This window comes from Spermophilus citellus (genome assembly GCF_964194105.1).
Source record: "Spermophilus citellus genome assembly, chromosome: 6".
In the NCBI taxonomy this organism is placed as follows: Eukaryota; Metazoa; Chordata; class Mammalia; order Rodentia; family Sciuridae; genus Spermophilus; species Spermophilus citellus.
Window position 1 is genome coordinate 157,017,505 of NC_138187.1, and position 12,589 is coordinate 157,030,093.

General features: G+C 31.7%; 1 protein-coding gene across 6 annotated transcripts in view; it reads left to right on the forward strand.

Moving 5' to 3' along the window:
- COP1 (COP1 E3 ubiquitin ligase) overlaps positions 1-12,589 on the forward strand; it is a 177,817-nt gene that overhangs the window by 67,751 nt on the left and 97,477 nt on the right. For all 6 annotated transcript variants that reach the window (XM_081299560.1, XM_081299558.1, XM_081299561.1 and 3 more), the window contains one exon: positions 1,276-1,333. In XM_081299560.1, coding sequence (XP_081155686.1) covers positions 1,276-1,333 — 58 coding nt within the window. The remainder of the gene's footprint in view (positions 1-1,275; positions 1,334-12,589) is intronic.

Genomic DNA, 12,589 nt, shown 5'->3' on the forward strand with positions numbered 1-12,589 from the left:
AGCATGGCATAGTGTTGAATGCCTGTAATCTATTGAGGAGGCTAAGGCACAATTGGGAATTCTAGATCAGATGAGCAAGTTAGGAAGACTCTGTCTCAAAATAAAGGCCTTGGTTCCATTCCTAGTACTGAAAATGAGTGAATGAATGAATGATAGAGAAACTAATGGTGAAATAAGATTAATAACTTAAAAAATAAAAATTTTTAAAAATGATTTATAACTTAGAGTCAGATTATTAGCCACAAAGGAGTGACACTGAAACTCTGCATTCCTCAAAAGTACCTCTCAAAGTTACACCTTTGAGATTATTTCTGTACTTAATTAAGTGATTTTGAGCATTTTTTGTGGAGACATTTAAATTAGTATCTTCAATTGGTTATATTTTGTTAGGGTAGACAAGAAAATAAATGTTTATTGTAAAAATAATAATATCAAAAATATAAATATCAGTTTATCATTATTGTATATGTGTAGATAATTTTTAATTGTTGCTAGTTTCTATGGACCATCATTTTGTATAAAGATGGGAGGGATATAGGAATAGAGAAATGATAAGTTTGAAATGGTAAACTTGAGGAAGAACAAGGTAGTGTGGGCTTCTAGAGATTTTTTAGGGTACATTTTTAGGAAAATGTATACATAATATAACCAAATTAAAAGAATGGATGTAGAAATGGACTATGCTTGACCAGGAGAGAGAAAACTAATGTATAGGTTTTGGGTTACGAAAGATTTTTGCTAGTTTACATTTACTCCATTTCATAGTTTTCTTTTCTGCTAGGCTTTGTCATAACATTTTGGGGCTGGAAACATAAAATTGAAGTAGCTAGTCCCCACTCATCTCAAATGAGTGATTGTAAGGTAATTTATCCAGGAACACATAGCTTTTTAGTGGATAGCATGGTCTGTTAAACATAGCTTTTATGTTGCATGCTTATTCTCTTTTCCCAATACTGTATAAATCTTCTTTTCCTTAAGGTTCCAAACTATTTATTAACCTATCTGATAACGAAATAGAGACAAATATAAATCTGTATGGATACCTTCCATGCTATTATTTTTGATTGACATTTTTGGTGTTTATGTTAAATTACTTAATTATTTGCTGATTTTATGTTTATGGATTTGTATTTGATGTCTAGGTAAATAATGGCAATAAATGTTTTCTTAGACATTAGCAATTTTGGATTTATATATGATGAATTTTAGATCACTTTTTCTGTTGCCAAAATAATGTAAATACTGAAATCACATTTTTCTTTCTTCATTTTGCAGTAGTATTATTGATTCCACAGAATACAGCCAACCTCCAGGTTTCAGTGGCAGTTCTCAGGTAAACTATATATTTAACAGTATGTTTTAGTGGTACCATGAGTATAATCACGTAAGTTGTAAAATCATAGATTAGTTTACTGAAATGTCCTGACATAAAGATGTGCATTTCAAATGCAAATCTGTGGCTTGGAGTGGACTTGGATAACTCTGATGTATAATAGTAGAATGACCTGTTGAATTATTGTCAATGATAAAGAGTCTTTTTAAAAATATTGTTTTTAATTTGCTGATAATATCAGACCTTGAGAGGAAGAAAATACTTTAGGAGGAAGTTATAAAAAATCAGGGCATTATTTGTCTTAGATATATGAAAGTTATAATCTGTTAATTATTCAACATTGTATTGAAACATTAGCTTTTTATGATATTTGGACTATAGGCTTGAGTAAAAGAGACACTTAACTTCATCTCTTTAAATTAATTATAATTGACTTTTGCTTTCTCCACCTTTGACTTGGGTATACTGATATTTGTCATACTTATTTTTTGAGTTCTGATTGTTTTTGTACTTCTAATGCTGAAAACCTCAGATTTAGAGAAAGGTAACAAGAATATAAAAAGAATTTCTTTATATTCTTCACATAGATTGTCCAAAAGTCCCTCTTTTACATAGATGTGCATATGATTTTTTTTCTCTAGATTATTTGAGTAAGGCACAGGCACCTATTCCTTTATGCTTAAATACTTCAGTGTATGTTTCCTTTTTAAAAAAAAATAAAGGATATTGTCTTATGAATGCAGTACTCTATACAGTCTTATAATTTGAGAAGTTAGCATGGATATAGCACTATCATCTAATCCCTAAATCTTATTCATATTTAATGATTTATCCTAATATGAAATGTTTTTAATTCACATTCATTTGTATATTCACTTTATGTGAAAAAAATAATGCAGTTTTTTAATGTGAAAAGTAAATTCTTTTGATCACTTCTTTTTTCTTTTCGTAAACTTGGATGATCACTTCTACTACTTTTTCTATTTTTCCTGACTACCAGTATTACCTTTATTGAGTTTTTGTGACTTTTCTGTGTATCCTTTATTGCCTTCATGTACGTGCTTGCATTTGTTCTGTTTGTTTGTAGTAAATTCATAGATTGGTTTGTATCTCTTTCCAACCATTAAAACATCAGATTTATGTATTTTTATAAAACAGTGGGATATTTCAGGAGAAATTTTAAATCCTTAACTTGAAATATGCTGTAAGAACTTGAGAGAGAAAAAGCAGTCCCTCTATCTGGAAACTGACTTGGCATTCATAGCTAGGCCTTTATATTCTCCTTTTGAACATAATTTCACAGAACATTAACATTCAGACACAGCCATTATGTGACTTTGACAAAGTGGAATGAAAAATAAGATTATTCCATAAACTTGTTTAAGCATAGAAAAAAGTAAGGTCACCAGAAATCACAAAATATACCAAACATACCCCAGTCCTGAGTAGTATGAGTGATTGCTACTTCTTTATCAGATATGACTTTAGCCTCACTCTTTTCTTCTGTCCTAAATAAGGCTTATTGTGATACTGAAAGATAGTTAGTCCCACATGGTAGTATCCACTCTAGAGCAAAGCCCCATTTTCTTGAGCACTCCTACAAATTATATAGTGTGTTCTTAAATTCTGTAAGTTGTTTCTAACACCCTCTTATTGAGACATCTCTTATTGAACCATAATGCGTTGTCTTTTTTGTAGTGAGTAGTAAATCAAACTACAAGAGTGTTGTTTTTGGTCTTTGGCTAGGAAGCATTGGAAAACTATACATAGAGAAATAAGAAAAGGTTTTTGTTGTTACTGTTAACATTGTTCTGAAACTTCCAGTAAATTCCATTACCTAGCAAAATGTAAAAGTGGAATCTAGAGGAAAAAGAAAAACATTAAGAATATAGAAAAACATTAAGAAAAACATTAAGATGGTTGGACTTTGTGGTTTTTGACTTCACAGTTGGTGTGAAAGCAGTATTTATTCAGTAGAAACCAGACTTCGAATTTTGAATTTAGACCTTTTCCTGGATAGCCATATGCTGTATATCTGTCTTGTGATGCTAAGCAGCCAACTGTAGCTCCCAGCTAGAGAAGCCGTCAGTAATGTCAACAACCAATACTCTGCTGTGTATTGTGGTGCTTAGCTATGATGTTCAGTGGGTTAGATGTATTCAATGCATTTTTTAGTTAAAATGTTTTCATTTTATGCTTTATTAGGGCATAATTCCATAGTAGTGAAAGAACATTTACAATATTTTACAGAATATTAACATATTGTATAGCTGTACTTAATATATGGTATGTGACTGAGACGGTGTGTTAATCTCTTCCTAATTTTCATCTACAAGGAACCCCATTGATGTATAGCTATCTCTATTGATTTAAAAAAGAGAAAAAGAAATCCTTAAGGAGTGCTGCTTAATCTGTTGAGTGCTGTATGCAGAGTAAATGTGGTTGTAGGGATTGAACAGTCTACATATCCTAGGAGAATCCAATCTTAGCATCTATTAAAGGACAGGGCAGTTGCTGAAGAGTAAATCCTACTAGTATTTCTGTAGTATTGAACTGATATAACACATTTCACTGAATGCCTTACCTTTCATGTCTAGCTAGCTCTGTATGAGACAGAGATAAAATAAATTGGTACAAAAAGGATTGAAAAGAGGAATAGTTAAGGATAAACTTAGCAAATATAAGCTAAAGAACATAACAAAATCAAAATTGTATTGACCAAAATAGAACTTCAGGATAAAACAAAAAGTTACAATTTTCACATTTATAAAAGACATATATTCCCCCCAGAGCAGTAGTAATACAGTAATCTATCAGTATTTGGCAGGGGCTTAGTTCCAGGACACCCCCTCCCCTGCAGTAACAAAATCTGTGTATGCTCAAGGACCTTACATAAAAAGGTATAGTGTTTGATATAACCTGTGCACATCCTCCTGTATACTTCAAATCATCTTTAGATTATTGTAAATGCCTAATTCAGCATGGATGCTGTATAAATAGTTGTTACAGTGTATTGTTTAGGGAATAATGACAAGACAAAACTCTATACATATTGGGTACAGGTGCACATTTTTTTCAGAATATTTTGTAACTGCTGATGCCGATATAGAATCTGCTTATATGGGGGGCTTATTGTACTGTGTTATAAAAGATTGGAATTTGTATGAAGTAAAAATTGTTAGAAAAGAATTTGGTAACATTTATTTTACAGTTACTTTTATAGATACTTCATGTGTGTTAAATGCTTTAATTTTCACTATTACCTTATAAGCATTATTTTTTTTATTTTACTGAGAAGGAAACTAGAGCACTGAGGAGTGAAGGAGGTTGGCTAAGGTGATATAACTAGTAAGAGGCAGAAGCTTAGATTTTTAAACCAGGTATTATAACTTCAGAGCATGTACTTTTAAATATTGCTTTATTCAATCATTAATTTTTTTTTGAGTGCCTGGTATTTATGAGGTTCTGATTATAGGTTCTAAGGACACATCATGTAACACAACCAAAAGATATAAAAATCCCTGATGCAACTGAACTTCCAAGTAGTTGGAAAGACACTGAGTAAAACAACAACAACAACAAAAAAAAAAAAAAAAAAAAAAAAAAGAAGAAGGGAGGAAGCAAATCATCTGATTATCTTTGGGGAGAAGTTTTAGGCAGAGGGATAACAAGTAAATAAGTCCTCTGGTCCAACTAAGCCTAGTGTAGTTCAGACGTCCAGTATGGCTGATGAGGAGTGAATAAAAGAAAAGTAGGGTAAAAAACATTAACAGATTGTTTATAGTTTTCTTAGGCCATTATAAAGTCTTCAATCTTTTTTTTTTTTTTTTGAGTGAAACAAGGTTAGTTTAAAAAAGCACTTGTATCAACTTTATACTTTTCATCAAAGGATGCACATTGTTTAGTTCTTAGAGCATTTAGAAGAATGGATTGGTTGTAAAAATAGGATAAATTTGATGATAAACAAATAGAAACAGGTTGACAGATAATTTGTAGGAGAGTAAAGACTTCTCTGAATACCTTTGTGTCAGAGTCATTCCAGATATAGATATAAAAACTCAAAAAATAATACCAGATAGAAAACGTTACACATCAAAATTAATGAAATAAAATTAGAATTGTACTATAACTTCATAGCACTAAATGCTTTTGTTTTAGGTAAGAATGAAAATAAGGCTGGAGTTATAGCTCAGCAGTAGAGCACTTGCCTAGCACATGTGAGGCCCTGGGTTCAATCTTCACACCACATAAAAAAATAAATAAAATAAAGGTATTGTGTCCAACTACAACTAAAATATAAATATTTTTTTAAAAAAGAATGAAAATAAATGAACTAGGCATTCACTTCGGGAGACTACATTATCATGAGATAGCAAATATAGAAAACAAATTTAATAAAAGCTCATATGCAATATAAATCAAAATTAGCTATTGTCATGATGCAAAATAGATTAAAATAAAGTGCAAATGCATACTAATAAAAATAGAGGTCTTAATGAAATGTGCAATTTTCAAAAACTATTAAAATAGATTAAGTCAATTGTAGGACAGTTTGCATAGACTAATAACCATAATGCTAAACATGATGCCAAATAGTCAGACATTAAAAATAATGTTTGATAGTTAAAATTGCATTGAAAAAAATGTTTCTCAAAAATTGAAATTAAAACACAGATTTTATATAGATATTTTATACTTTTGAATTTCTATAATTGCCTGTTGATTTTGCTTTAAATTTTTATATAATCATAGTACATTTAACAAAATTAGGAAATTAACATTAGTAAAAATATCATGAGAGAATTTTAAATTTTTTTGACACAATTATCAAAATATTTATTCACTTTATGATAAATATAAAAATCCACTTTTTAAAGAATATATTCAAATACCTTTTTTATTGACACTGATAAAATGACATCAATTACAAGGAACATTTTTTTTTTTTAAATTTATTTCTTATATACATGACAGTAGTAGAATGCATTACATTCATAATTATCCATTCACGGCACAGTTTTTCATAACTCTGTATATAAAGTATGTTCATGCCAAATTATGCCATTATACGTGAGCTCTCTTATTTTTTTTCATTACAATTCTTAATACACTGTTATACCACAATTTATCATATCTCTGTTTGTATATAAGGTAAGTTGACACCAAATTCACATCTTCGTATATGAATTTTGTATAATGATGACTGTCTCCTTCCACCATCCTTGCTATTCCCCTTCTCCCTCCTTTTTTTTCCCACCCCTGTTTCCTATCTAGAGGTAATCTTCCTCCCATGCTCTCCCTCCCTACCCCATTTTGAGTCACACCCCTTATATCAGAGAAAACATTTGGCATTTGTTTTTTTTGGAATTGGCTAACTTCACTTAGCATAATCTTCTCTAATGCCATCCATTTCCCAGCAAATGCCATGATCTTATTCTTTTTTAGTGCTGAGTAGTATTCCATTGTGTATAAATGCCACATTTTTAATCCATTCATCCACTGGAGGACATCTAGGTTGGCTCCACAGTTTAGCTATTGTGAATTGTGCTGCTAAAAACATTGATGTGGCTGTGTTCCTATAGTATGCTGTTTTTAGGTCCTTTGGGTATAGTTCGAGAAGAGGAATAGCTGGGTCAAATGTGGTTCCATTCCCAGCTTTCCAAGGAATCTCCATACTGCTTTCCAAATTAGCTGCACTAATTTGCAGTCCCACCAACAGTGTATGAGTGTGCCTTTTCCCCCGCATCCTCGCCAGCACTTGTTGTTGTTTGTCTTCCTAATAGCTGCCATTCTTACTGGAGTGAGATGGAATCTTAGAGTAGTTTTGATTTGCAGTTCTCTGATTGCTAGAGATGATGAGTATTTTTTCGTATATTTGTTGATTCATTGTATATCCTCTTCTGAGAAGTGTCTGTTCAGTTCCTTGGCCCATTTATTGATTGGATTATTTGGGGGGTTTTTTGTGTGTGTGTTTATCTTGTTGAGCTCTTTATATATCCTAGAGATTAGTGCTCTATCTGATGTATGAGGGGTAAAAATTTGTTCCCAGGATGTAGGCTTCCTGTTCACTTCACAGATTATTTCTTTTGCTGAGAAAAAACTTTTTAGTTTGAATCTGTCCCATGTGTTAATTCTTGGTTTTAATTCTTATGCTATAGGTGTCTTATTAAGGAAGTTGAGGCCTAGCCCCATGTGATGAAAATTAGGGCCTACTTTTTCTTCTATTAGATGCAGAGTCTCTGATTTAATTCCTAGATCCTTGATGCATTATGAGTTAACTTTTGTGCATGATGAGAGATAGGGATTCAATTTCATTTTGTTGGATATGGATTTCCAGTTTTCCCAGCACCATTTGTTGAAGATGCTATTCTTTATCCAGTGCATGCTTTTGGCACCTTTGTCTAATATAAGATAGTTGTAATTTTGTGGGTTAGTCTCTGTGTCCTCTATTCTGTACCATTGGTCTACCAGCCTGTTTTGGTGCCAGTACCATGCTGTTTTTGTTATTATTGCTCTGTAGTATAGTTTAAGGTCTGGTTAGCGATATTACCTGTTTCACTCTTCCTGCTTAGAATTGCTTTAGCTATTCTGGGTCTCTTATTTTTCCAGATGAATTTCATGATTGCTTTTTCTATTTCTATGAGGAACGCCATTAGGATTTTGATTGGAATTGCATTGAACCTATATAGTACTTTTGGTAGTATGGTCCTTTTAATAATATTAAATTTTTTGAAATTTATATTTTTAGCAGTTTTATTACTGCTGTCCTCTCTAGGAAAAGGAATATATATAATTTTCTGGCCCAGGACATATTTAGAATTACATGTTACATTTATTTGTCATGTATTTTTCAATTTCTTTGAACTGGTATAATTTCTCATTCTTTCATGACATTGACATTTTTGATAATTTACTTTTAGGATGTCCCTTTATGGTATGTTTTAATGTGTTTTATGGCTGTGCCCTCTTGGCCCCATAGCTTTGCCTTTGCAGTGTTTTCCTGTTTGTATTTTCATATGAGCATTAATATTACTATATTCAGATCCATGAAGAAATCTCTTGGGATTTTTATTGGAACTGCCTGTAACTTATAAATTATCATGAGAAGAATTGATTAATTTATGATTATTGAAGTGAGTCTAGGTTTGCTCATTTCTTCATGTTCATTCCTACGTATTTTTGAATGTTAGTTGAAAATTCGCTTTTAAAAATAAGTTTTAAAAATTACATTTCTTTGGAATAACTTATAGATTTGAATGCAGTTATAAAAAACATTTTGGAGCCATTTCCCAGGTACCTACTTCCCCAGGAGTAACATGTTAACGCAGTCTAAAATTGGGTTGGTGGGGAGCCATATATTTGCTCTACAGTGAGGGCAGAGAATGGCAGCACCTCATGGCTTGAATTTTATGTGTAAGCAAGCTTACATAGGAACAAAGAGAAAGAGACAGGAAGGGTAGAGCCAAGCATGCTCTTTTTATAGTAACACTGCAGGGGTCACATGGGAACTACTTCCCCAGTGACTGAAGGACCTCTCACATTCCGCCTCCCAAAGATTTCACCACTCCCACCAGCACAGCCTAGGCACACTTTGACCACAATGGACCACGGGGGCACTGACCTTATATTCAAACTACAGCAGAGGACATGAAGCAAATTATGAAGTGTTCTTTTTATGAAAAAGTTTGTATAAGATAAGTATTATTGCTTTCTTGAATATTTGATAGAATTACTGAGTGAATCTCTGTGGAATTCAGTGGTTTGCAAAGTGTTCATACTGTCTCTGAATGTCTGTACCCTCCCAACACCTCCCAACCAATATCTTCACCAACCCAGAAACTCACCTGGTCTTTTTGCTGAATTTTTATAGAGCTGAATGTATGTTTTATATTTTGATTTTCTCTTTTTAAAATATTCATCCTACTTAGATATACTTAAGAATATTTTTACTTCTTTAGTATTGGAGATTGAACCTAGGGTCGCTTGCATGCTAAGGAAAGTGCTCTACCATTGAGCTACATCCCCAGCCCTTTTTGTTTTTTAATTTTTTTAAATTTTGAGTCTTCTTAAGTTGCCCAGGCTGTCCTTGAATTAGTGATCCTCCTGTGTCATGTTCTGAAGTTGCTGAGATTATATGTGTGTGCCACCATCCCTGGCTTAGATCTTTTCTTATAAACATTTAAAACTATAATTTTTCTCTCTAAGCACTGATATAGTTGTGTCCTATGAATTTTGGTGTCCCAATTTTTTTTCATTATCTTTGATTTCAAAATATTTTCTAATTCCCTATATTTGATTATTTTAGCTTTGACCCATGCATAGTGTAGAAATGTGTTTTGATTTCCAGATATTTGGATTTTTTAAAAATTGTGTTGTGATCTGAAAGCATACTCTTTATTATTTCAGTATCGTTAGGTTTATCAAAAGTCATTTTAATTTTCTGAGTAGTTTTTGTGAATACTATATACATTTGAAAATAATGTTTTTCAATTGTTGGGTTTACTGGTGTATATTTGGGTCAAAGTAGTGGGTAGTTTATACAGATCAAGTATTTAGTGCTTTTATTTTTTGAGGATATTAAAATTTTCTGCTGTCATTGCTTTAGTGTCTTTTGATTCTGAATGTACAATTTATGTAGATGTAATATATGTAACTGTTATAGCATAAAGAATGCAAGCAATGGGAAGATATGCACAATTCTTTTGGGGGGACAGGTACTAGGGATCGAACTCAGGGGCACTCAACCACTGAACCACATCCTCATCCCTCTTTTGAATTTTATTAGAGACAGGGTCTTACTGAGTTGCTTAGCGCCTCACCATTGCTGAGGCTGGCTTTGAACTTATGATCCTCCTGTCTCAGCCTCCCAAGCTGCTGGGATTACAGGCGGCGTGAACCACATCGCCCAGCATATATGTACAATTCTAAACCTAGAGATTGTACATTTTGATGAAGTTTGCAAAATTAACTCATGTGTATATTCAAAGATCCAGATTTAATTAAGCCAACTAATTTACAATTAATACGGTTAATTTTTACCACCTTATTAAGGGCATTCTTTGTGAAACTGACTTAAAAGTTGTATATGTATATATGATTTAGCTTTTATTGTGGTGAAGAATGCAGTATCAACTAAGTGGTGTTTGTTGCTGTTGCCTTGATTTGTGGTAAGAGGCCCTCAGTTTCATTCTGACCTTTGTTTTACATCACAAATATAAGCACAAGCCCAATAAAAATGGCACATAGCATCTTATTATTTTTATGAATATTGTTTTAATGTCACAAATACTCTAAAAATATCTCAGAGAATTCAGTCTTTGGAAATTATATGACAATCCTTATTTTAAATTCTCCAGTTTTTTTCCTTTAAAGCTAATCTTTATATCTGTTTGTTTGAAAATAGGAGCAAGTGTTTCAGTTAATTTATTTTAATACTTTGCACTTGCTACTTGAACTTACAAAGATTACTTACCATATAAATAATTATAATTAGTGTTTAATTCAGTGTTAACTTATTAAATCAACTTGATATTTGTATGTTAGGAAATTTTCAAATTTCAGTTAAATGTACATTTTATGCTTCATTTGGAGAGGGGGGTCACTTCTTAGTGGAATTGACATGGAATGTTTCTATCATAAAGTCATTCCTCTCATACAAACATTGATTTCATTCATCTTGTTGTTCTAATACTCTTGGCTACTATTTGATATTAACTATATGAAATGGAATTTCCAGTTTTGAGTTTCTTTTTTCTATTTGCAGATTTATTGTCTTCATGGAGAATCAGCATTTTGTTAAATTTATATTTCCCATCATTTATAGGGACACACTGAATGATATTTTTGTATAATTGTTTAATTTGCTTTTTTGTGCTTGTTAACTTTCTAGCAGTTTTTCAAGGATTCTTTTACTTTTTCCAGTGACCAAATAAGATGATTTTTATACTCCCTTTTCTTTTTTTGCTGTAGTGATCTTTAATTATTCTTGAGTTTGATGAGGTCATTTTTTTGAGCAAATCTAGATAGATGAACACAGTTCATGAACATTTTCTTTATATTTACATGTAACCTACAGAGCTTATCCTGAGATTATGTTCTGATAATTGGCCTTCTGAATTATCTACAACCAATTTGTATTCTCAAAACATTTATCTTTGAATCGTTAGCACATTTGTGTTTTTATTTTTTTTAACATTTCAAAATATTTAATCATAGTTTTATTATTAATTATTTACAACTTGCGTGTCCACAATCTTTGTGTTACCCACAATACAACAGAATTAACTTACTCCAAGTTACTAAATTCTTCCTTTCTATCGAGGCTAATGTTCCAGGAGTAAAAGCTAAAGCCTAGGAAATGACTAATTGCCAGTATTCAGTCATCAAAGACCTTAATTCCTGGAGAGCCTGGTCTGATTTAAAAAAAAAAGAAAATTATATGACAAGGAATGCATTACTATTCATATTACACAAATAGAGCACAGTTTTTCATATCTCTGGTTGTATACAAAGTATATTCATGCCAATTCATGTCTTCACATGTACTTTGAATAATTATGTTTATCACATTCCACCATCATTGCTAACCCCATTTCTAACCCCCTGCCCTCTCCCTTCCCCTCCCACCCCTCTGTCCTATCTAGAGTTTGTCTATTCCTCCCATGCTCCCTCTCCTGTTATTTGTGAATTTTTGAATGGTGTGTGAAAATTAGCTTAGCATTGAATATTTATCAACAATTTTGAAGCAATCTAATTATGAATGGATTAGAAAGGAATTGCACTAGGTTTTTTAATAAGTCCAAGAAAAGCTAAGTATAAATATTGACAAAATAATTGTGAAGATGAATTTGTCGTAAAAACCGGAAAGTCAAGTAAAACAATGTTGTTGACCAGTTCTTGTTGATTTTATGTGTTGTATTTCTGATATTTATTGTTATTTTTCTCATCTTTTAAGCTATAAATTTTTGTTTTTACATTGAACTGATCACTTTTTTAAAAAAATTACATTTTTTCCTCCTAGAATTTGTAAAAAAAAAAAAAAAGTTGATATATACAGAAGAATATATTCATGAATATTGAAGTTAAGAGATATAACTATAATAAAACAGATTTTTAAATGAAATAAATTATGTTAATTACTAGAATATTAAACTGTAGAAGTCACCCATGTTTTGCTAATAAATTCTATTACCCTGTAGTCTGTCCAAAGGTGAACACTTTTCTGATATTCGTGTACATCAACATGTTGAGTTTTTT